General features: G+C 34.5%; 1 protein-coding gene across 17 annotated transcripts in view; it reads right to left on the bottom strand.

Annotated features, from left to right (window-relative positions):
• Window positions 1-1,153: 1,153 nt before the first annotated feature.
• Window positions 1,154-25,971, bottom strand: part of KTN1 (kinectin 1) — a 114,491-nt gene continuing 89,673 nt past the window's right edge. For 5 of the 17 annotated variants that reach the window (XM_074393902.1, XM_039468722.2, XM_074393901.1 and 2 more), the window contains 13 exons: window positions 24,298-24,388; window positions 21,913-21,999; window positions 18,571-18,660; window positions 14,964-15,044; window positions 14,116-14,205; window positions 13,895-13,987; window positions 13,042-13,113; window positions 12,721-12,804; window positions 12,476-12,559; window positions 9,858-9,941; window positions 7,345-7,437; window positions 6,066-6,186; window positions 1,154-1,643 (listed from right to left, as the gene is read on the bottom strand). In XM_074393902.1, coding sequence (XP_074250003.1) covers window positions 1,639-1,643; window positions 6,066-6,186; window positions 7,345-7,437; window positions 9,858-9,941; window positions 12,476-12,559; window positions 12,721-12,804; window positions 13,042-13,113; window positions 13,895-13,987; window positions 14,116-14,205; window positions 14,964-15,044; window positions 18,571-18,660; window positions 21,913-21,999; window positions 24,298-24,388 — 1,075 coding nt within the window. In that variant the 3' untranslated portion in view covers window positions 1,154-1,638. The remainder of the gene's footprint in view (window positions 1,644-6,065; window positions 6,187-7,344; window positions 7,438-9,857; window positions 9,942-12,475; window positions 12,560-12,720; window positions 12,805-13,041; window positions 13,114-13,894; window positions 13,988-14,115; window positions 14,206-14,963; window positions 15,045-18,570; window positions 18,661-21,912; window positions 22,000-24,297; window positions 24,389-25,971) is intronic. The other 12 variants (XM_074393911.1, XM_074393907.1, XM_074393910.1 and 9 more) reach the window with 3 other exon arrangements.

A 25,971-nucleotide genomic window follows, 5' to 3' on the forward strand; every position in this document is an offset into this window, starting at 1 on the left:
TAGATAATCTTCAATCTCCAAAAACCAATTTCATCCATTCATTCATTTAAATAGTTGAGCACAATGAAGTATCAGGCACTGTCTCTGGCATACAGCAAAGAACCAAAGAGATGTTTCCTGCTCTTGTTGAGCTCACTTACTGGTGGGAGCAAGAGAGTGGAAATTAAGTATGACAGACAATAAGGTGAAATAGGGAGGACAGGAAGGATAGTGGATAGTCAAGAAAGACTTAACGAAAAGGGTGACATTTAAGCAGATTTCAACATAGTGAAGGAGCAAACCAAAGCTGACACACCAGAGGAGAATTCCAAACACACAGAAGAGAAAATGCAAAGGTCACACGGCACAAGCCTGATTGTTATGCACACAAAAGTAGCAAGATGGCCACAGCACAGCCTAATGGGTACCTTAATACTCAACAGCACAAGGTATTTCTCAGTGGTTATTTAGCATCTGAAATATTTTCATCCAATTATTAAAAAAACTTTCAAGGCCAGGCACAGTGGTTCATGCCTATAATCCCAGCACTCTGGGAGGCCAAGACGGGTGGACTGCTTAAAGCCAGGAGTGCAAAACCAGCCTGGGCAACATGGCAAAACCCCATCTATACTAAAAATACAAAAATTAGCCGGGCATGATGATGTGCGCCTGTAATCCCAGCTACTCGGGAGGATAAGGCATGAAAATCTCTCAAATTCGGGAGCTGGGGTTTGCAGTGAGCCCAGATCACTCCAATGCACTCCTGCCGGGACAACAGAGTGAGACTCTGTATTAAAACAAAACAACAAAACTTTCAACAAAAAAGATAACGTGTAAACTGTTTAATACAGTGCCTGAAAAGGAAAACTAAAAGTTAATTATTATTACTTCAAAAAATAATAGTAATGGTAAAAATAGAGCTCCTCTACCTGAAGTGTGGGTGCTCAGTCTGAAATCCTAAATGCCTGCCCTATCCTTTCTGAAACCCCAGTACTCCTGGGGCAGTTTACATTACCAAACCAAAGAGGACCCAGTGCACCAGCTAGAAAGGTTACAGAAGCTGCATAAACCTATCTTGTTGAATGGTTGCAATTAATAGCTGTGTTCTGAATTATATTGATCTGTACTATTAACGAAATCTGTTAAAGCTTAATAAAAATTAGAACAAGTCAAGTTCGAATAATAAGCATCCTTTTATTTGCTGACGCCGTTACAAAAACCGATTACATTAGCAACAAAAAAGTGTTTTCTTGAGTTGAAGTCAGAGGCAGTTACTTCCCAAAATGTTAAGTGAAACAGTGTACAACAACAGTATTAAAATGTTAAATTTTACATTGTCTTTACCACTTTGATCTTCTGAACAATTTTATTGAGCAAAATAAGATAAAAGATTACATGTTTATCTTCAGGAATGTAAAGGTCTAATTATTCAAACAGTTTTTTGTTGTTTTTTTTTATAAAACTAAGCTCTGAAGGTGTCTACAGAGTTGGCTTTTTTTTCTTTCTTTAAATCAGTAGTCTAACAAGGATTAGAAAAGACAAAACTCTGTTCAGTGTTTCTGACAAAGTAGAAAGGGTGAAAACATAAATAAGGCTTTAATTTGGCAAAATATAATACAATGCCTTTTTTATCCTCAAATGAACAGTTTCCCAATTACTTCACTCTGTAAAAGATCAGAAAGAATGAATTTCACTTTAAAAACAAAGCAACAGAAGGCAATCAGAAGATATTTTTCAAACACCAAAAGTACATATTCCATTTGATCTAGCATGGCCCTTTCAAGTAGGCTCAAAGCAATTCACACTAATGGTAATCAAAATGAGAAAAATCTCAGGATTCAAACGAAACAAGCTTTTAGGTAGATATTTTTAAAAATGTGAGCCAAATTGTTAGAAAACATTTAAGAGAACAACACAAGTAATTCATTTTTATTAGTCCTATTCAAGAATATGTAAAGCTAAAGTAAGTGAGTAGCACTAAAAAGAGGTTGAATACAACCTTACCCCCATGAATAAATAAAAGTGCAGATATAGATTTTTTTTTTTTTTTTTTTTTTTTAGGGCATATTAAGTTTTCCAAGTCAGATAAGATGACTAAAAAAACTGAACTTTAAAAGCCATTAGAGAGACTAAGAGGACTTAACCAAACACAACATGTTAAATTTTGCCTTGGATTCTGGTTTGGGAAAAAATAGTTTAAAAAGCTGTTTGGGGTACAACTGACAAAACGTGAATAAAGGTTTAATATTGGATATTACAATAACTACTGTTTCGTCTTCTTGGATATAATAATGGTACCACTGATCGGTAAAACAATGCCTTGTTTTCAGAGATGCGTGCTAAAGTACTTAGAGATAAAATGTCATAGCTACTAAAACTTACTTTCAAATAGTTTAACAACAACAAATATGTAGACATATAGAAGAGATGAAGCAGGTGGGGGTTACATGTGTTGTACCATTCTTTCAACTTTATGTGTGAAATTTTTCAAAATAAAAAGTTTACAGGAAAAGCAGTTCGAAAATTAAAAAGCAAAGTTATCAATGGCTATTAACAGTTGATCGGAAAGTCTATAAAGACCACTAGTACATTAAACTATAAAGTGCTATGTAAACATATTATAGAAAATGAAAACCCAATCCATATGATAGCCAAGGTTCGATGTAGAAATAAGATTAAGCTTTTCTCTAGAGCATTAACTCTTCTACTTCAGAAGCACTACAAAACAACTTTTTCTTTCAGAAACAACAGACAACTATCACATAAGAATTTACTTGCTACAGGGAGTACAGAAAGTACACACAGAGCTTCAGTTCCATTTCTTCTGGATAATTTTATAAATCTCTCCAATACACTACTGACAAACCAAGTATCAACTTTAGGAAAAAGTCAGAATTGACTGAGAAAACTTTAAAGAGGTTGGCAAAAAATAAATAAGTAAATAATTAAGTAAATGAAACAAAATTAGGAGAAAAGAAAACAGTGACAAAAAGCATCAGGGAACACACTGCCCGGATTAAGGGGAAGAAAAGCACTGATTAAGAACACAAGCCCTGGACCCCAACTACCATGATTTAAACCCCAGCTCGCCCAGTTATTAGCTGTATAAACTTGGTCAAGTTACAGAATCTCTTTGGGTCTGTTCTAACATGGGACTAATGATAATAGTATCTACCTACCAAATGCACAGAGTGATGCTGAAGATTAAATGAGTTGCCACATGTTGGAAGCATGTTTATGTTTACAGGCATACTCATGAAGTGTCAGCTATTAAAATTATTATCCGCCCTCAAAAGGATTTTACAAACTGGTTCCAAGACAAGGCAACATGGGATAATAACGTTTTCTGATTTGGTTAGAAATACACCTAGAATACTTAGAAACCAGGCAAATGTGAAACATAAAGAGTAGATATCTGGGAACAAAAAAGTATATTATAAAATGCCAATATTGCCCATTGATATAAAAGGCACCTTAATCCCCTACTCCCGCAAAAAAGACAAAGGAAGATGACAGCCTTTTTTTTTTTTTAATGGAAGAAGAAAAAATAAGGAATGGGGGGAAAAATTCCACAAGAAAAGTTTTCACAAATTAAAGGTATCAGCTAAATATACCTATCCCTACAGCTCTAAGAAATCGAAGTACTACGTATCAGGATTCACAAAAACTAAATTCCTGCATATTAACTCTTACATATTTGCTTTTAAAAACAACTTTCCCTTTACTGAATATGTGCAGCATTATTGTAAACAATTCATAAGTACTTGTGTATATTTTTAAAGGTTTCTTGACATCAGATATATTAACCTATTACCTATACGCCAATGATTAAGAAATGTGTATTTTCAAATTAATCATCTGGTGTCAGTTTAAACCGAGTACACAGAAGGGAGAAAATGAGCAAAAATGATGGCTAAGGATAAAAACCTGAGGATAACACCAACATTTAAAGGGTATAAAGAAGAGCTATGGGGACCAAAACATAAGTACATAAGGAAGAATTCTCAACAACAATGCCAGCTATAGCCTAAGGAAGGAAAAAGTTCAAGAGTGCCTGGTGGGCCTCTATTTTCATAACAATCCATCCTATCATTCATGATCTAATAGTGTCAACCACCCACCTGCCAAACTCTGGACTTGTGTTCATCAGCTGACAAAGGAATATTGTGCTATCACCTAGGGCAGCTGCCTGCTAACTGTGTTGTGAAGGTTCACAGATATATTTTAATAAATATACACTTTAAGTCTCAAATGTAATATAAATAGTTCCTAAGATTTAAAATGAGAAGACCATGTATTTAGGAGCAAAAGGAAAATATTAAAGAACATCTATGAGACGCTGGAGAGAGAATACTGATGAGGTCTAAAGGCAAGGGGTAATGGGCAATCTTTTAATTGTTTAAGCTTTCTAGAAATGAAACCATTCCCTTATAACACAAAGGCCTAACATCAGCATTTTTAACATATTTCTCTTAAGTACCTTCAGTATCTCATCATATGCAAAAGAAGAGCCTATTTATTGGATCTAGCAATTAGGAATCATTACTGACTTTTACAAAAACCATTTCATTGGACTAGCAGGAAGAAAAGCCATTCTAGAGTGGATAAAGTAACCAATAACAAATAAATAAGTAGATATTGAGAGAGTAGTATCTTAAGAATATTAAATAGTAAAAAAGTAAAACATAAGAGTGACAACCTGAAGGAAGTGCAAGGTTAAAATAAACCATCTGAGCATGTTTTCAAAACTGAACAGAGGAGCCAGTGGAAAGAAAAACACTGAAGTCCTGGGAAGGAAAGATGCAAGAGTTTCCCTAGGAAGCAAGGTTATTTTCTAATTTGGAAAAGCGAGAAAATGTGGCTGAAGTTTTACACTGGGAAAACAGAGAACTCAGCTTAACACGGATAAAAGATTTGGGATGAAGCTTAATTACTTTTGCTGGTATGTTAAAGAATGAGCTGGGCTTATTATATGGAAAGTCGTGTTAGAGGTAACTGACCTGAATTAGCATTTTGAAGGAAAGAATGTGTCAGCATAGGCCAGAGGATGATCACTCTAAAATTAGACAAAATGCCCCTCTAACATCAAAATCGAAGTCCATCCCAACTTTTCCAGGAAACCTAAGCTCTCCCTGAGGCCTTGTATAGCCCAACATAGTATTAGCAGGGGTTCTGAAAGGGACAATTCAGTGATGAGTTGTCCCTTAGGGTCTCCAGGATATCATGATTTTAGGGAAAATAGCTTCAAAAGAATGTCTGAAGTATTCAATGTATATCTGAATACTCTAATTATGCTTTTGTGCACACTCTAACTTAAGACAGTGTGACTTAAGTTATTCATAAAACAGAAAAAATCGAGGTAGCAACAGCAAAAACAAAAACCAAAAACCAAAAAACACCAAAACCTACAACCAGAAAAACAAAAACTGCATTCACCAGCTAGAATACAAGTCATTTTAAAATGCTACCAAATCTGAGCCTTCCAAGGTAATACAGGCAATAAAAACTCATGACATGATTTGGTTAATGACAGGTATACGAACCCTCAGGTAAAAAACCACACTTCGGAGCTAATAAATGAATTTCTTAGATTACCTAACAAAAGCAAACTTGAATAAAAACCAGCTTTCAATTTTAAGAAGCTGTGATGACTTTACTTTCAGTTTAGCAATCTTACCTCAGTAAAAATGTTACGGTCATTTTATTTTGGGAGGTAGGAAAGGAGGAAGGGGGCAGTGGAAGGTCATAGATACTTTCCCTGAACTAAGATCAGAATAAACTAATGAAGCTGTTGTAGTTATGAAGGCAACAAACAAAAACCCAGGCAGCCAAGTTACAAGACAGTCAATTTGATAAAAAGGTCAAAGGAGGCAAAGATAACCCCTCCAAGCTACAAGACCTTCAAAATATGCACAAAATAGAACTAAAGATCCAAGAAAGCTAAAGGCTGTCATCTGGAAGCTCTGAGATAAAGAAGGAATATTTTCTCTAGTGAAGTATGAGTTTCCTTTATTTATGGTAAACATACATTACACATACACCTAATGTCAGCTACCCATAGACAGCAGTATTTCAGTTGTTCTTACCTAACACCTGGTAGTGCTCTTTCTCCTTTGTGAGCTGTTGGTTTACTGCCTGAAGCAACTGCTGTAACTGTGTTACAGTCTGATTTAGACTTACAGACATTGCCTCCTTCTCAGAAGACTCCTGAAAAGAAGATCGAAGTGATGATTAACTCCATACACGAAGAAAAGAAATGTACAACCAAACAAAAGAAAATGTTATGCGACTGATTTAAATACAAACATTAAAAAAAAATCTGAACAATGACAAGAAAATCAACAATAGCAAAAACCACCTGGAAAAATACTGTTTGCTAACTAGTGGTGCAAACTAGCTGGCACCAAAGAAAATTATGTTATAAATGCTGTCACTTGGCCACAAAGGGAAAAAAACCTAGGATCTATGAATACCAAAAATATATCCAGTTTTTCTTTCAGGGAAAAAAACTTGCCCCACAAAAGAAAGCACATTCCGAACAGTAAAAAAGAAGTTTATGCTGAGCTCTAGTGCTAGGCACTGTCTTAAGTGCCACCTACTATTTTAAACGTTTTATGTATTAACTCATTTACTTCTTCCAAAAACCCTACAGCATAGGTACTATTATCACTGCCTTTTACAGATGGGGCATAGGTACTATTATCACTGCTTTTTACAGATGGGGCAACTAAAGCACAGAGTGGCTAAGGATTTGCCCAAAGTCACACAGCTACTAAGTGGCAGGGCCAGGGTTCAAACACAGGCAGTCTAGCTCCAGAGTCTGTAAGCCAGTAGTACCCAACCTTTTTGGCACCAGGGACCAGCTTCATGGATGACAATTTTTACTACAGATGGGGGCTGATGGTGTGGGGATGAAACTGTTCCACCTCAGATCATCAGGCATTAGATTCTCATAAGGAGCATGGAACCTAGATCCTTTGCATGTGCAGTTCACAACAGGGTTTGCACTCCTATACAAATCTAATGCTACTGCTGATCTGACAGGAGGCAGAGCTCAGGTGGTAATGCTCATTTGCACATACACTCATCTGCTGTGCAGCCGGGTTCCTAACAAGCCACTGACTGGTACCTGTCCACAGTCCAGGGACTGGGGACCCCTGCTCCATACCTGTCAGTGCAAACCTTAAAATTAACATAATACCTCACTAAGCAAAAGTGAAATCAAACATCAATAAAAACACTACATTTTAGGGGCAGGATATTTTCAAGAAAGATGACCTTCAGAGATGGACCTTGTATATTTCTGTTCTTACACAGTTCACAACCTAACTAGCTCAGAGATATGGGGATAAAGAAAATATATACCATTTCTGGGGAAACATCACTATTCTCAATAACAGTAGTGTCTCCGGCAGCTTTTACTATTTTTGACTGGATAAGCTCCAGTGACTGTTGAGCCTGTAAAGAAAGCAATATGGTACCTACTAAATAATACAGTTAATAAATACATAAAAAATAATTTTATTCATTTTGTACAAGATTAAAGCTCCTCTCAAAACACAATAGAAGGCTTTTCCCTCCGAAATGGAAATAGCTTCACCCCCCACCAGATTATAACACATGCTCACTGTTTTTAAAAGCTTAATATAGAAACTATATAAAGAAATTTAAAAACACAAATACCCACAGTTGATATTTTGGGTAGTATTAATCTATATTAAAGGTTAGACAAATCTGGCCCAAAGCCTGTTCTTGTACAAAATACAAGCTAAGTTTTTTACTTTTTAAAGGGTTGTGTTAAAAGAGAGACGTGTGTGTGTGTGTGTGTGTGTGTGTGTGTGTGTGTGTGTATTTCGAGACGAGACTCACCCTGTCACCAGGCTGGAGTGCAGTGGCGCAATCTCGGCTCACGGGAACCTCCAACCCATGGGTTCAAGTGATTCTCCTGCCTCAGCCTCCTTTGTAGCTGGGACTATAGGCATGTACCACCATACCCGGCTACTTCTTGTATTTTTAGTAGAGACAGGGTTTCACCATGTTGGCCAGGATGGTCTCCATCTCCTGACGTCATGATTCTGCCCACCTTGGCCTCCCAAAATGCTGGGATTACAGGTATGAACCACCCAGACCCAAAAAGAGACGAAAATATTCTAAAGAGATCATATGTGACCCACAACCCCTAAAATAGTTTTGGGGTATACCCACCCCTAATTTAGATCTCTCTCTGTACATATTATGTGCTTATAGAAAATATTACATAAATGAGCCTTAACATACATGCTGCTTTATACTTAACTGTTTTACAAAGTATGCTATCAACTTCATTTTTTGAGACAGAATCTCACTCTGTCGCCCAGGCTGGAGTGTAATGGCGTGATCTCAGCTGACTGCAACCTCTGCCTCCCACATTCAAGCAATTCTCCTGCCTCGGCCTCCTGAATCCGTGGGATTACAGGAATGCATCACCACGCCCAGCTAATTTCTGTATTTTTAGTAGATACGGCGTTTCACCATTTTGGCCAGGCTGGTCTCCTGACCACAGGTGACCCTCCAAGCTTGGCCTCCCAAAGTGCTGGGATTACAGGGGTGAGCCATTGAGCCCAGTCATTATAAACTTTTTTAGTCAAATATTTATGTGCATTTCCAACCAAATGCTGTACAATATTTCTACTGTTTTGGTATGGGGCAGTTAATTGCCACCCATCATTGCCAATTTAGCTATGGTAAATAAGATGATGTATCTATTATCTTTGAGCACCCATTTAATATTTTTAAAGTACTTTCTAAGAAACTACATTGCTAGGCTAAATTGCATGTTTTCTATTTTGATCCAGAGGGCAAAAACTAAAATCAGCTATCAAAGTAAAATGCTGCTCAACCTTGACAGTGCATTAAGCATTAAAGTTTGTCCCCTAAAGCAGACCCTAAATTCACATTTTGTCTACACTAAAATAATCTGAAACACTTGGGGATTCCTAGACTTATACATAACAATTATAAGCAGACAGAACCAACAAAAATATTTCTTTCAACTCTTTCAAAGGAGTCTTACTTTTTTAAATGACATACTTAAAAAAAAATCTATTAGAATATCAAATATTTAAATGTTAGACAATATCTAATACTGGTAAGAGTACAGGGAGACACACATTCTCATACCACGTTGGAACGAGTATAAATTACTACTGCTGGGTTTCTGAGATTCCATTTATACTATCAAAATTTAAGATGTGCATTGCCTACCTCTTGTTCTTGCTATTCCAAAAACTGACCTTTTTTTTTCTAATGATGGTTATCTCCCATAAACACCATCATAGCTCTAAAACAGCTTTGATATAAGCATATGTGAATTTTACTATTAAAAATATCTCAAAACAGACTTATAACCTGTCAGACCAATGAGAAGAAATGCAGTACCAAAAATCATCCATTCGCATTGAGATTAGGAAAAATATATTTGTATGAAGAAATAAATGAAGAAAAAACTTCTAAAAAAAAACCAGAAATTTCTATCTTTGTTTTATCCAAAAGACAAATAGAAACATACTTTGTAAATGAATACAGGCAAATCCCAATTTTTTAAAAAATATAGGGATGCAGCCAAATATTAATGAGTAACTCCAATTAAATTTTACTCTGTACTTTATGAAACAATTAATTACAGAAATGTGATGAAATAATGAGGTGAACTAAGAATCCTGGAAAAACAAGCCAAAAAGTTTTGTTCCAAAATAGCAACTGACATCAAGTAGCTTACATTTATAAAGGGTTAATATGATGCAAAACAACAAATCCAGAATTAGCAGCTTGAGTTTGCTTAAGATTCAAGACACAACATAGGCTCATGATACTACATCTCTAGGACAAACAGTCCCTACCTTATGTAAATCACCAGCTACCTTCTGTCTTTCATTTTGTTCAGTTCTAAGTTTTTTGAGTGTTTCATTTAACTGTGCCTTCAACTGTAAAAATAAAGGAACATCACAATTAATTTGCATCATTCTTTGATTATGCCGATACCTCTAGGACTGAAGAAATGAATGGGATTGCTAACAGTTATTATGCACAGTGGATTAGACAAAATGCTGCACCAGATGTATAGAAAGGCTAAGCAGTAGAGGTTCCCATCTGTAAAGCTAAACATAAGAAAAGCCACAGAAATGAACTAGAGTTTAGAGTAGAAATCTGCAAATGAAAAAAACAAAACCATCAAATTCCAGTAAAATGCCTTTTAAAGGTACTGCTATTTATAGTCAATGAAATTCTTCAAATTAAAAGGCAAATAGATACTTTACCCATTAGTTTTTAAAGGCTTTCTTAACCTATACAATTCAATTAAAGAGTCAATTATATAATATTTTCAAAGACACTGAACAGAATACTACAAATCCAGTTAACTAAAAACTTCCAAAATACTGACCATCTTTTAAGGCTTCACTAAGAGGTAGTGCAAGATCACAGTGGCCTAAATTATACCACCAAGAAAGTCTTACAATATACCTATGAATACAGAATTTGTCAAGACAGTTACAAAATTCTGTAACGCCAGTACAAATATATAATGCCGCTTCTCTAATTTTCCAATTAAATATCACCAAGGAAAATAAACTACATTGCTCCCAAAAAACTTTCTTCTTATTTTCATAAGGTAATTATTTTTGCTTCCCACCCATGGGCATAACTTTTTAAACAGTTCTGGAGGCCCAAAAGAGAATTAATAAGGGGTGGCAATGGGGTGGAGGGCAACTCCAACGGGAAATTTTATCTGGGGAACTCTATTTAAGTACCCAAAATTATTTTGCTTTATACAACTCTTGAGTTTTAATATTCTCTGTCAGAGAAATGAATCTTTTGGCCCAAGAATATACAAAGTACTTACAGACAAACGAAACTATTTTATCATAAAAAGTAGCAACAGTTATCCTAAGCAAACAAAAACTAAAGATTCCAAACTCGAGACAAGGGGCGGGGGAAAAAAATCAACCATTCAAAATGGTCTCTCCTGACAGAAGTAGAGGAACAAAAAATAAAAAGAAAGCATTAGGCTGAGTGGAAATGTAGCCATGCAACTGTTGAGTCAGCCACTAAGCACCAAAGTTAAATAAAATCTCCAACAACTAGTCAGAAATGATTTTTTAAAAACTTATTATAGGGTGAGGACTTACAGCCATGACATATCACAGTCCTAATCTGTATAATGTATAGCATAAAACTAGTCTCACAATGCAGTGGAAATGAATTCAACTGAAGTAAAACACTGGTAAATAAAATAAAGATTTAAAAAATAGAGGTGTAGGGGTGTGGACGTGTGGGTGTGCGTATGTGTGTGTGTGTGGGGGGGGCTCTATGTGTATAAAGCCCAACTCTGAAATGCTCCAGAATCCTAAACATTTTTAGGCACTCACATGACACTCAAAGGAAATGTTCATTGGAGCATTTCAGATTTCAGATTTTCAGATAAGGGATACAGAACAAGTATATAATACAAATATTCCAAAATCCCCCCAAAAATTGCTGGTTCCAAGAATTCCAGATACAGAATATACAACCTGTTTATCATACAGCTCCACTCTAAAAATTGATTCCCATAAATCTCTGCCATAACATAGGATACCAACCACAAATGAATGAGTTAGTTTTCTTGGTACATAGAGTAATGCTAATGAGAAAATTCCAAACTGGGCAGGGTAAACTTTGGGTAAGGAGAAAACTTACTGTAATCTTATAAGAGTTTATTAAGGTACTTAAAAAAAAAATCTCTAATCCCTGTGCTGAAACAATTTTTAACTCACAAGGAAGACATAATGATTGTTGTTTGAAACAGAGCAAGACAGCCATATCTGTCTAATAGCTAAGTCTGTCACAATCAGTATAAGTTTTTAGAACACTTTAGAATAGGAATACAGGGTACTATATGTTTTGAGACATTTAGCTAACTTTATCTCAAAGTCTATGCTTTGAGTATTACTATGCTCTGTATGTTGATAATAAAGAATTTTATAAGCTTTTCTATATTTGTAATATATAGAAAGACTAGGTTAAAATTAGAAACTGGATTAGATTACTGCCCTTGAAGGAAGAATACATATCTTCAACTTTCAATGTAATCTTCTCCCAGGTTAGAAAATAAAAGGCCCGATTAACTGATTGCCTGAGAAGAAAATCTTTGTAACTCAGCCAATCTTTGTTTCATTTCTTTATTCACAGAAAAGACTGCTATTTGAGAAAATAGGATTTATAAAACATGGAAAATTTTGAAAAGAGCTGGAAGCCAAACATGCCATTGTTAGGAGCTAAGAAAAGAAGGATCATTTTAGGAGTCAAGAAAAGAAAGATATCTTAGGAATCACTGAAATATGAAGATTATCTTAAACTTATAAAAATGCCAAGCTAAAGATGTTAGCAAAGGAAAAAAAAAGCTTGGATGTTTTCTCCACATGTCAATACGAGTGTTTTCAGTGCCTACTTGATGCCCAGTGGAGGACAAGCTTCTTACCAAATTTAGCTCTTCATTCTGTCTTACTGCTTCAGAATATGAATCATCAAGTTTTTTCTGCAATTCAGTCAACAGATCTTTCAGCTGCAATGAAGTTTAGAGTTTAAGATTGATCTCCTTATGATATCCCATGTTTTGTATGCTACTCGGAAGCTCTGCCACAAACAACTTATACTGAAATATCACTCTGTTATAAACTTAATCTGAATTGAGAAGCAAACTTGAAAAGATTCTGTTTTAAGTACCTCTCTGACTTCTGTAACATAGGTAGATCGTTCCATCTCTGCCTTCTCTAGTTCCATCTCCAAATGTTCTCGTTCTCTTCTCAGCTAGCAATGCAACACAGGAAAGTTAACATTAACACACTTAAATGTCTTTTCACAGTACTTCCCCACAACGCAAAGTTATGACAGTTACGAATATAAAACTGTATCAATTCAAACACTACCCAAGATATTAAAAGCGTAACTATAAAGTAATCTTAAACTCTAGATCTTCAGACAACCATTAATACTAAAAAAATAAATCCATAGGTTGCAAGTCAATCAAACAATCAACTCACATACATTTTCAATATCCTTATTTTCTCTTCTTAATCGCTCTAGCTCTTGTTCTGAAGATGTAAATGATGACTGCATCTGAAATGTGAATTATATGACCAAGTAAACCATGTAGAATTCTGAATCAATTAAAAGATAATTCCAAAGTTTTGAAATGCATCTCACAGTCATACTGAATTTTAAAAGACCTTAAAAATGAGTCACATTGAACTTGATTAAATTGGGGTCAAAACCTACTCCACTTGTATATTAGGCCCAACTAAAAGTGATTAACTTTTTATTAGTATTAACTGATATTCAGCTGTATTTATTCTGCAACTGCATTAAAGTAGAGTACCATCAGCAACTGTAAATTCTGCATGTTGCTCCCAAAAAATAAGTAACATGGTACTCTTTATCATACCGAAGTAAATGGGAGAAAAACAGGTTGCACAGTAACATTCAGGTCCCACAAATTTTTTCTTAAATTCTATATTATGGGTTAAATATCAACACTTTAAAACTGATTTCGAACCCAGTATTCTTTACCTTATTACGTAATAGTTCTGTAACTAGCACTCTACATTCTATATTCATACTTTAAAATCAGTGATTTTCAAACTTGGGTGGGCATTAGAATATTCTGGGGGGCTCATAAAAACGCAGACTGCTGCTACCCCACGTACATATTTTGGATTTAGTAGCTGTACTGGGGCCCAAACATGTGCAACTCTCATACATTCGCAGTTGATGCTGATGCTGCTGGAAGCCCTATGTTTTGACAACCACCGCTCTAAGCTTTTCTGGATTCAGAGTCCAGAATGCTCACCATTACACCATGGAACCTTGCACTTGCTCTAAGCTTTTCTTTTGTAAATACCTGTTTAATAGTCTTGTGTGATTCATCAACCTTAACTTTCCATTTATTTTCTTCTTGCTCAACACTTCTCTGTAGCTTCTGTAAAATTCCTTCCTACAGACAAAAGTATAGTTGTTTTCAAAAATTCATATTCTAATGCCAAGATAAACTATTTAGGCCATGAAGGAAAAAGGTAGTAATTTAAAGTAAAATCAAAACGTAGATTAAAAATCATTTCCTACTGTTTCTGCAAGGACGGATTTGTATTTTTCACACTCTAGCTGTAACAATGTGTGCATTTCATCAGCTTCTCTCAACTTGTGTTCTAGAACCTGCAAAGAATGAAGTAAAGAAAAACTATACTTTTACCAGAAAGTTTCATGCTTCAAGTTTGTTTCAGAACTTAATACTGTATTATGATAAATGGTTTCAAACTGTTTTATAATGAAACCCTACATTTCAACTTTCTAAGTAGCAATGAAGTTCACTCAATGACGCTTTGGTCATTTTATTAAACCACGTTATATATAATACATAGTCTTGGTATTGAAGTCTTTAGTTAGGTGGTAAAATCAAAACAGACCCACATATGAAGTTAAGAAAGGTCACAATGCCTATGCTACACACATGGAAAAGAGGATTTTATTCATGCCTCTTAAGAAACAAGAAAACAATAACAATAAATCCCCTCAATTTCAGTAGCCAAGGATAAAAACCAATCCAGTTTCTGAATATTTCTAATGATGTATCTGGGGATGCTTTAGCAAACCTGTGAGATTCTTTCTATCTCAACTGATTTTTACTTTATAAACCTAGGCTAAAAAGACAGTAAAGAATAATTAAATATTCAATTTTAGAAACAAAATACAAAGGAATAGCAAACACCAGCTTTGTATACAAATCAAATGCAAAGCTGACTTACTGTATTCAACTAAAATTTAAACAAAATGAAATCACCTCTTACACTTTCTCAAAAGAGCCTTACTCTATTAATTTATCTTTTATCTTTTCCAAGCTCATGAAGACAAACTCTGATTTGCTTCTTTTTTTCTATGTTTAAACTTACAAACAGTTCATTGCTTGAACTAACCTTAACCTCCTCTGACCCTGAAGTTCCAGCCATACATTCTTTTGCCTTCTTTTCAAATCCACGCAACCATTCACTATAACTCTGTGGGCATGAAAAGTCAAAATCATTAAATTCCAAAAAAACAAAAATCTAAATAAAATAGATCAAACATTTTAAATAACCAAATTAGATAATTATAAAAGAAATCTACATAGACAAACAGGACACTGCTACAAATTTCAAAGAGGAATGTCGTAAGTTGGACATAACCCAGTTTTGAAAATCAGCACTAAAAACAAACCTATGTACTACCATCAAAATAAAAGCTTATATATTTTCAATTGAATTCTGCAGTTCCAGGTAGAAAAACCTAGGTTCAGATCTGGCCTCTACCACTCACTAACACCATGACAAATAATCTTTAAAACACAGAAAAACCAGAATAAGTAAGTTTTCAAAACTGTTTCCAGGTAAAACAGTTCTCAAAAATAAAGTATTGTGAGTTCATAAAGTAAAAGTTCAACTGAAGATGTTCCATTTGGAGGATTTCAAATTCTATGCAAATACTCCAAGGACTCTAAAAATATTTCATTCAAATTATTTTAAAAATCCTAATGAGAAATGATACACATACACAAACATTTACTTGTTTAAATACAACAAAAACTCAATTCATGCCAACAGGTTAGCTGACATAAATATGCATATGTAATGTTTTTGGCATTTACTCCAAATTTCAGAATAAATTACTCTGAATTATTAAGGCTTATCTCAATTTTACATTATGATAAAGAGTATCTGTGTGTTTGATACATTAAATCAAATTTCCTCTTATACTTCAAGTCTTTGGATTAAGAAAAACAAACTCATGAAATTTTTATTAACTGCTGTAATATAAACTGTTACATTTGCAGCTGAATCAGGATTCTCTATAGACTATCAAATAACAAAAAAACAAAAGTAGATGCTGAGATCAGATCACTCCACAGTACAATACCTTTAATATCAAATTAGTTTAAAGTAGTTTCAACTATTGGTATCCAACATGAATTAAAATCAGATAAAAAACTAGTTTCGTTGCTTAAATTCTGTAAATCTCCCTCTAGGTCATATAATTTAGATCTCTCCTACGCTGACTGCTTAGCAACACAGCAAAAGGAAACAGTAAAAAATTTATATATTTTTATATCTACTGATTATGTTGATTTATCTTAATATTAATGAAGTGTATTGCTTTATTATTTTATAAGGTAGTTTGTCCTTCATATCTTTACAAACTTAAAATGCCAGACTCTAATATTAGCACATAGAAAGTTTAATACATTTCTTATAGACTATATGTAGAAATATTCAACTTTTAACAAGTATATGAACAAAAGTCAAACACTATCATCCATATCTTATGATGACTTATAAAAATTTACAGTGTCAAAAAGATTTGGTTACTGAGAGTGGGTACTACTGCTGTTAAAAAAGAAAATGTTTACTGCTGATGATCTTCCACAATCTTTGAAGAACAGAAATTATCAATCATTAATTCTCTTGGCTCATAAAGCACTGCCAAAAAAGTACACCCTCCAATATTATTTCCATAAATAAAATATAAAGTAGAAACAAAAACAGGTTATGCCACAAAGAAAAAATATTAAATATATTAGTAGCAACCCTTTCTCTTAGGTTCAATTTAACAACAGAACTAGAACTGACAGCACATCTATACGTTTACTCAGCGCTAGATATTTCATCTGTTCAATTCAAAAGTGGTAGAGAGCTAATAAACTGATCAAATCTGAACATATCCGCCACAGTTTCAATGGAAACAAAGGAGTTTTCTCTCCTTACTTCAAATAAATGTAGGCTATACTTAACTCAGACTACAAATAGAACAAGCCATTAAGTTTACTTACCCCACCCCTAGCACCCACAGAGCTCCTTGGAGAAATAGTTGATTCTATGTTTGGGGCAGGAAATGTATATGATAAATCAGGAGCACCTTATCATACCACAAAGCACAGAAGCTATCAAACTTTAGCAGCATTGTGTCAAAAGGACTTGGTAACCAACTTAAATAAGTTCCAACGGGCCAAAGGAAGACAAGTAGACATTACAAATCTCCTGATCAGAGTGCACAACACTGCCTATGAAGTGGTCTTACCACTACTCTAATCTACCCCCAAATACAAGCCTTAATCTGACCAGGAATCACATTCCTGATTACAGATTTGATACATAAAGGATACATAAAAGAGGAACAATCTAATAGCACAAGGATTCAGTCAACTAAATCCAAACTGTTGGAAACTTCATAGAAAACCACCAAGTTGCCTGGGAGCGGTGGCTCACACGGTCAGGAGTTAGAGACCAGCCTGGCCAACAAGGTGAAACCCCGTCTCTACTAAAAATACAAAAATTAGCTGGACATGGTGGGGGGTGCCTGTAATCACAGCTACTCAGGAAGGCAGAGGCAGGAGAATCACTTGAACCTGGGAGGCGGAGGTTACAGGGATCCCAGATCACGCCATTGCACTCCAGCCTGGCAACAGAGCAAGATTCCATCTCAAAGAAAAGAAAACCACCAAGTTTTTTCTTTTTTAAAGGAGGTGGGGTGTTGCTGAAAAAAGAGTGGGGGAATGTGTAGATTAAAGATCTAAGAGATGTCTCAAACCAGTTACATACTGATCTTATTTGGATCCTGATTAAGCAACTACAATCAATTACTAATTAAAATAGACAATTTACGTGATGTATGGAGAAATACATACTATACAAAATAAAGAATATATTTTTAAGTGTAATATGATACTTTAAAAAAAAAACACATGTTTTAAAAATGTGTACTGAAATATTTACAGATGAAATGCTCCAATGTTTGAGTTCCTTCAAAATAATCTAGGAAGTGCAGGATGGGAGGTAAGACAAGATTGCTTATATGCATGCCATGTACTGCTAAGTGGACAGATGTTGAGTACATCGGGCCTCATTATGCTTGTCTCTCTACTGTTGAACAATTTTCAATTAAAAAAAAAAAACCTCCACTCTATTTTAGGAAATGTACATGCACATTCACTGGTTTTCTCTGTCCTCCAATAATTACCGTTAATTCTCTGAACAAAGGTAACTTTTCTCATTTACAACACGTATGACCTCAAGTAAACCAAGTTTTTCTATATTATCTGTAAGGCTTTTCCTTGAAGAACGTAACAGATTACCAAAAATCTTGGATCTTAAAATGTAAATATCCTGGTTAATAGTATCAAGTACATTAAGAAATAAAGTGTTGCTAAAACTAAGAAGCAATCACTTAAAATTAAGTTTTAAATAAAGCCATTAAGAATGTTATCATATTGGTTTTATTAGCATTAAGAAACATTTCTTTCTCAAATATAGTGTTTTTAACCCTCTAAATAATGTCTCATATATAAATTTCATAGAAACAAAAGTGTCAGGTAAATCGAAATGAGTTTTGAACCAAGTTGTTAGTCTTTACTGAAAAGCATCAGCTTACCAATGGGAAGGATCAAGGAATCAGCACTTTACCGAAACCAAGTGCAGAGTGCAAATGATGTTGCTTATTCATATATTTCTTGAATAATGTCATCAGGTTAAGAAAATGATAAATTAGTCTTACCAAATTAGAAGGGACAGAGACCTCTGGAAATAATTTTTTGAGAACGTCTTTAGCCTCCAACTCAACAGCTTCCACCTGTTGTTGTCTTTCCTAAAGCAGAAGATGAACCAAATCAAACTTAAAAGATGACAGAATTTTTTTAAAAAAGGTATTTTAAATTCTACAGGAAGAAAAAGTTAAAAAAAAATTTAATACTGGCAAATGTTAAAATTTCCCACCTTAAGATATTAAAATGCTTCCACAAGAAAAAATCTGCAAAATCTCTAAAGCATCCTAAATATCAAATAATGCCTTAGCAGTATCTGACAATACGGACATTTTCCTTGGCATTTAGAAATCAAGTGATTTGCCTGTCCAGGAACAATTTAAAAACAGACACACAAAAAACGTTTCTTATAGCTAAAACTTGATAAACTACCTATATCAGAAAATACAAATTGGAAGAACATAACTGAGGCTTATTGGCTGGTATATCTCTATAAAAAAATGCATCACTGATGGACTATATAATGTCATGGCATTAAAATGGCAACTTTCTTATTTCCAACGTCAAGGTGAAGTGAAGGTATTTATGCTAAACAAGGAGGACCATCAAAATGTGACAGATGATATAAATGGGAAAAAGAAAGAACAAGGAGCAAATGATATCGTATTACTTCACTAATGCCACACATCGTAAAAACTAGTTCCAACACTTGTATACAGACTGCTATAAATTTACAGGTAGTACAAATGTGTAAGTATAAATTTGCTGATATTAATTCCAAGTCTAATGGATATCAATTATAAACTCAAAACCATGGTTTGTCAAAATTAGGGTAATGACTTATCACATACACCCCCCCCCCAAAAAAAAATTTATCCATACTACCTCCACAATATTTTTTTTTTAAAAAGATCCCTATAAAAATGCACATAAAAATGCACAAGCCCAAAAAATCATCTAAAAACAAGTTAGAAAGTTCAACAGGTGACAAGAAAGCCAGCAAGCTAGAAACATCTCAACCATATCTTTCTCCCACCATTTAGATGTGAATTTTGAAATCTATCACTGATTCAAGGTCTCCACACTTCAATTTTGGAAAATCTAATCAGATGAAAATTTACACAACAAACAGCTACAGATTTTGCCATTTTCCATACACATAAAAAGCAGTTAATTAAAGATCAGCAGCAGTAATTTTACAATAGGTGTTTTAATGGGGTATTTTCAATAATTCAATAAAGTCCACTAATTTTCAGGAATATACCTAACTGCATAAAATAAGGTATATTCATTCAAGGAAAATAATTAATGCTATTTCAAGGACATCAAGAGGTAATTTTTATCATTTGACTAAAGTAATAATCTTTAAAGAAAACCAGTTAGAAAAATACACTGAGGAATAGCTTTTTGAAAACTTTCCCAGGGGGAAAAACAAAAGACTAACTAAAAGAACTAAGTGTCTAACATAACCAGGAGCCTGGTTATGTAACAGTAACTTGAGAAGTTACTGTTATTTAAGAAGTTACTGTTATTTGGTATTAACAATTTTAGCTAAGAAGTTTTCATCTAACATAGTGGTTTGGTTACAGATAGCAATTTCCATTCCACTTTAACATCTGGGAAAGATCTAATATTAAAAACTGAACTATAATTTGCATATCGTCTTTAAGTGAAATGTATAAAAGTATCTTTCAGTAGTATAAAAGCACAGTAGCTCCTCAAGAGTAGTTAGCCTTTAAAAATAACCCTGTAAAGACGGCAAATATCATCCTATTTACATTTTAGGTAAGTTGTTATTTACCTAAATAACTTATTTCTAGTTAAAATACTTTAAGTGTTTCACATAGTTCCTTCTCATCATAGCATAGTTCACGACACTGGGTCAATCAACATTGCTTTATAACTATGCTATCTAAGAACTGTCTAAATTCCACTGAAATACAGAAGACTTTCAATTCTACTCTCTGTAGATCTTTAGCTATGCAAGAAAGCATTATGCATTAAAATTCTAGCTTTCTTTTAGAATCATAAAATACAAAAATGCCTATGGCAAGTGGCATGTAACTTCTTGCAGGAACGGCCTGATTAGCACCCAGATACTCAGTCTCACTAAAAAAATAAAACTAAAAGGCATCTCTTAACAGTCAAAACCAAATAGAAACAACCAGAAAGCACACTAAAACCCTCACTGCTGACAGAAATGAAGATACAATTGCAACCACTCCCAATGAAATAGTAATGTCCTATCTGACCTAAATGTTCCTACTCCCTGGTCCCAATATACCCATCGGCTGTCTCAAATGTAACCTTTAGTGAAAATTATGGCCAGATGAATAGGGATATAGTTAAATACAAATCCATTAAGCCATAGTAAATGTAACTACAAACATATACTTGCTAAAAAAAAAAAATTACTGTATTATGCTTAAAAATTCCTTCAAGTGTCATTAAGACTTAAATTGAAGATTCAATAGATTACTATGGCACACAAAATATTTTCACAGTGCTAAAATGAATCATTCAGGTTCCTTCATTTGCCTACCTACAAAATTCAATATCCCTGTTTCATATTTACTCTTGGCAAGAATTTTCAAAATCCTTGACTGGACTGGCAGATTCAGTTTTCTCAATCTTTAAAAACAAGATTTCTATTACAAGTCATTGGAAATCTTCACACCCAACGGTACAACTTGAGCTCAAGGAGAATGTCCTCCATTGTTCTGAAGACATACGGGGCTTTATGTTTCAGGAGTACTTTACATGCTCTGGTCAAGAGAATTATCCCTTGATAGTAATATTTTCATCTAAACATGCCATAGGTGTCACCGTTATCCAGTAATACATAAAGTTTCAGTTCACCACCTCTAAGGAACCATTCCTAGCAACATACCCAAAGTTGAGGGCTTTCCTGTATTTAAGACTTTTATCATTTTTCTACCTTATTTGAGACATCTTGGTGTGCCCTCCAAAACACCTAGTTTATGGCACATCCAACATATTCAAATGTGTTTGTTAATTCAATCAGATTTCTTTGATTCAAAGTTTTCAGAAAAGTTCTCTTAACCAACCCAAAAGGCGCACATTGTCTGACAAGAGGTTAACACAGGTCTTCTGAGACTCTTCAGCTTACAGTTGTGCTCAACAAAGCCCAAACAATCAGGTAATCACAACAAATCAGCATGCCCAAAATTAAAGCTTCAAGGAGATGAGAAAAGCAGTGATGACAGAGATGATAAATGTGGATAAGGAGATTTTATATTTAAATTGCAGTAAAAGTAAATGCTTTAGTCTGATTTTAAAACAAGCTGCAGATTTTCTCTTTTCAGTGGATTGTTTCTAGGAGTTAGCATTACAACCTTGGAAGTCTTGTTCACTTTGTCCTGCAGCATTTTTTCAGTTGATGCCAATGCTTCCATTGCTTCCCAGTTTTTCTCCCGAAGGTCCTAATCATTTTTAGAAAGAATGATTTCAGTTTATCCATTATTAAAAGATTTTTGCTTTTTCACTTCATCAGTATTTTGCACTGCATTTAAATGCTGGTTACTGCAAAATTATTTCAATGGGAAAATATGCATATTAGCAAAAAAATAAAAAGCAATGTTTAGAAGTCTGAATGAGAAAATAAAGACGCCCACTTTCCATGTTTTAGTATATACAGCAAATATGCCAGCTTTTAAAATAATTACTATGCATATGTGACAAAGAAGAAAGCATTCAAAAGTAAAAACACAAAGAATACATATACGATTTCAGGTACACTAAACATTAGAAGATTAAAAGACAGAGCAAATATATAAGCATTAAAAAAGCTTTTCATGTGATTTTTAAACAAGGCCCAGTAACACTCATAGGACTTTCCACTGCAGTGTAACATTTTTTTCTGTATGTTTTAATACAACTAACATGTATCAGATCTACCTAGGAATCCCATGATAACTCGCTATGTTCTATCTCTTTCTTGGCATGGCCAAATATTCATGCCACAGAACAACCTTATGTTAACTGTATGAGCTAGTTGACCAAAGGCTGGAAAGCTATAAAATAGATTCTCTTAGAGGAGAAGAGGTTATTAAAAATTGAGAGATCTGGATTTTAACAGCATTTCCTTCGCAAATATAATCTGCTATATTTCAGTCTTTCTTCAAAATGGAAATCTAAACAGATAAAAACCAACAACAAAAAAGTAAAAACCAATAATCACCATTTATTACTTATCATATGCCAACCACCGTACTTGGCACTTCACAAATTCTCACCCTTACAAGAACCGCATGAGGTATTTATTCCCATTCTATAGATTCTGAACCAAGTATACACAGAAAATGAAGCGGCAGAACTAGAAGGAAAGACTGACACTGCAATCTGCTGATCTCCAGTGTCCTGGGTCTTTTCACATGGGTTCAGTGCCTCCAGCGCTGCTGCTGCTTTACCATGCCCTCCTTATCTCAGAATCCCAATAATAAAACACAGTTAACATGTTAGCAGTGTATCGGCAAGTTCACCACAAGTTTTGTGGCTAAGCAGTGCTGTTAATACTGTTATACCAACACACAAACAGCAACTCATGTACCTAATTTTGACAAACTCAGGGGTATAAGAAAATGTCAACTTGTTAAATTAACAATTTAACACAAACTTTGAAACACAGGAAACACACATCCATTTATTAGCAATACTCCCTTAGATTTCAGTAACATTTTATCCTTGCTCAAGTCTTAGCAATCACACTATAGTGTACAAAAATTCCTCCTCTAGCAAGAATGCTTACTAGTAAAGAGTCGCCCTCCGGTATGAGAAAATTTAAGAAATTCTACTAAATTCATTATTTGTCTATTTGTATTTCTTAAAAGTATTATCCCTTCCCTTTCTAATATAAATGTATTCAGGTTCTAAAGCTTCTAACACACTTAATTACCAAAATTTGAGCCACCTCTCAGTTAAAAATGGGAGGTTCTGGCTAGGCGCAGTGGCTCACATTTATAATCCCAGCACTTTAGGAGGCCGAGGCAGGCGAATCACACGAGGTCAGGAGTTCGAGACCAGACTGGCCAACATGGTTAAAAAAAAAAAAAAATTAGCTGGGTGTGGTGGTGTACACCTGCAATTCCAGCTACTCAGGAGACAAAGGCAGGAGAATCCCCTGAACCCAGGAGGCAGAGGTTTCGGTTAGAAGAGATCATGCCACTGCACTACAGCCTGGGTGACCGAACGAGACCCTGTCTTAAAAACAACAAAAACAACAATTAAAACAAACAAAAAAGAAAACGCAGGGGGAGCTTCCAGCAGGCTTTGAAAAGACCTCATTACTGAGTATACTGGGTTTGAATACTGGCATGACTTTTAGTTCACAAAAAGGCCAGCCCAATCTAATAAGAGGAAATATCTTTGATTTTAAAATATCAAGCTCAAAAACATGGTTTTCCAAATAAAAGTTCAACAAAAAGACAATTGCACTTTCAGCTTCTTAAAAAAACTAAAGGTGTAATAATCACAGCTTCAATATTTAAAATGATGTAAGAATAAGAACTCACCATTTCACTTATTTAAAAAAAGAAGTTCATCAATAACGCCACCCCCTAAAAAAGCTACACACAGAAAATAGTACCTTCTTACAAAGATTAAGAACTCTAAAGTAAAAGTAGATTTTTAAAAAATTCCTGAACTATATTTCAATGTTAAAGTAAAAAAAAAAAAAAAAAAAAAAAAAAAAAAAAAAAGGCTTCATTCTGTTATTTACTTACATTGTTTTTCTTCCTCTGGTGTTCAACTGCATCCTTCAAAGAATCTAACTCATTCCAGAGACCACTTATTTCTTTCTCTCTTTCTGAAATTCTAAACCAGAAAACGAACACATGAAGCAAGATTTTAGGTAAACAGTAATACAACTTAGATCCCTACCTATCAACATTTGTTACTACAAAATAAAAATATGAAGTAGATGGTACCTTGAAAAGTACATTAAAGAGTCTACCTATGGTTTACCATAGAAAGCACATCCTATGAATTTCAGAAATAATTTTTAATATAAGTTTATACCCAATATGGCATGCCCAGATTTGTACTAAAAAGAAACCTCATCCTCTAAGAAACAGTTTATGAATACAGGAACTGTTATTGCTATTTCTATTTTCACCTGGGTCAGTACACAGTAGCTATTTTCAGAGGAGTTGAAATTGATGTAGAAGCAGTCTCTTAAGTTATTTTTTCCAAGGTAATCAGTTATAGCTTTAAATGGCTAACCCACAACAAAAGTATAATAATGAAGTGAGCTCAGTGCTTTCTTGTCACTTTCATACCAATCTCAGCATTAATGTTTTTTTCTGGAACCGTTTCCCCAAAATGCAGAAAGCAATGGAAAAGATTAATAATGGGATTCTGTTATAGTTGAGAGTGGCTAGAGTAGACAGTTAAATGACAAATAGCTCTTCCCTAAGAATAAGACCCTATATAAAGGGGTTGGCAAACTAGGACTATGGGCCCACTCCAGTCTGTTTTTGCAGGTCCTCAAACTAAGAACTTTTTAAAGTGTTGTTTTGTTTGTATATGTATACACATACACATATATAAAACAGACTTATGTGTCCCACAAGCCTAAAATACTATCAGGCTCTTTACAGAAAATATTTGCCAACCTATGCTCTATATAGTCAAACTCAAGACTCAATTTTACAGTCAATAAATCTAACCTAGTAAACAAGTAACTATGTAACCAAACCAAGATGGAAGAACATTTAGATTACTTAAAAAAAAAAAATTAACGATATTCCTGACAACTTACATCATCTATTAATATATTTTAATGTGGCTGACATTTTAACATGTTGAAACAAACTTATCTGAAATGACCTTAAATGTAGCCTCACAGAGAAAAGGCCAACAAGAAAAATGTTTCAGTTAAAAACAAAAGAAAAAAAAAACCTCAAGAAAAATAATCATAAAGACTACAGTATTTTTTTCTTGGTGCCAGGCTGGAGAGCAATGGTGCGAACTTCCTGGGCTCAAAACATTCTCCCACTTCAGCCTCCCGGGTAGCTGGGACCTGTGACAGGTGCATGCCATCACATTCGGAATTTCTAAAATTTTTTTGTAGAGACAAGGTCTCACTATGTTGCCCAGGCTGGTCTCAAACCCCTGGGCCCAGCAATCCTCTTGCCTCAGTCTCCCAAAGGGCTGAGATTACATGTGTGAGCTACCACATCTAGCCTAAAATTTCTTTAAAAAAATAAAGCTAAGCCAAAATTTGCATCATTCAATTACACAATCATATCTAGAAGAAAAGAAAACCCAGTAAGATAACTGAGGTAACAGAAGGTGATTTAGTAAAAACCTGCAAAGTATATTTTAACTTGATGTTTTCTGAATGTCTAAAAAACAAAAACATTTCCCTCAATGAAATATTCAAATTCAAACATCAT

Source organism: Saimiri boliviensis, chromosome 2 (genome assembly GCF_048565385.1).
Source record: "Saimiri boliviensis isolate mSaiBol1 chromosome 2, mSaiBol1.pri, whole genome shotgun sequence".
NCBI classification, from domain to species: domain Eukaryota; kingdom Metazoa; phylum Chordata; class Mammalia; order Primates; family Cebidae; genus Saimiri; species Saimiri boliviensis.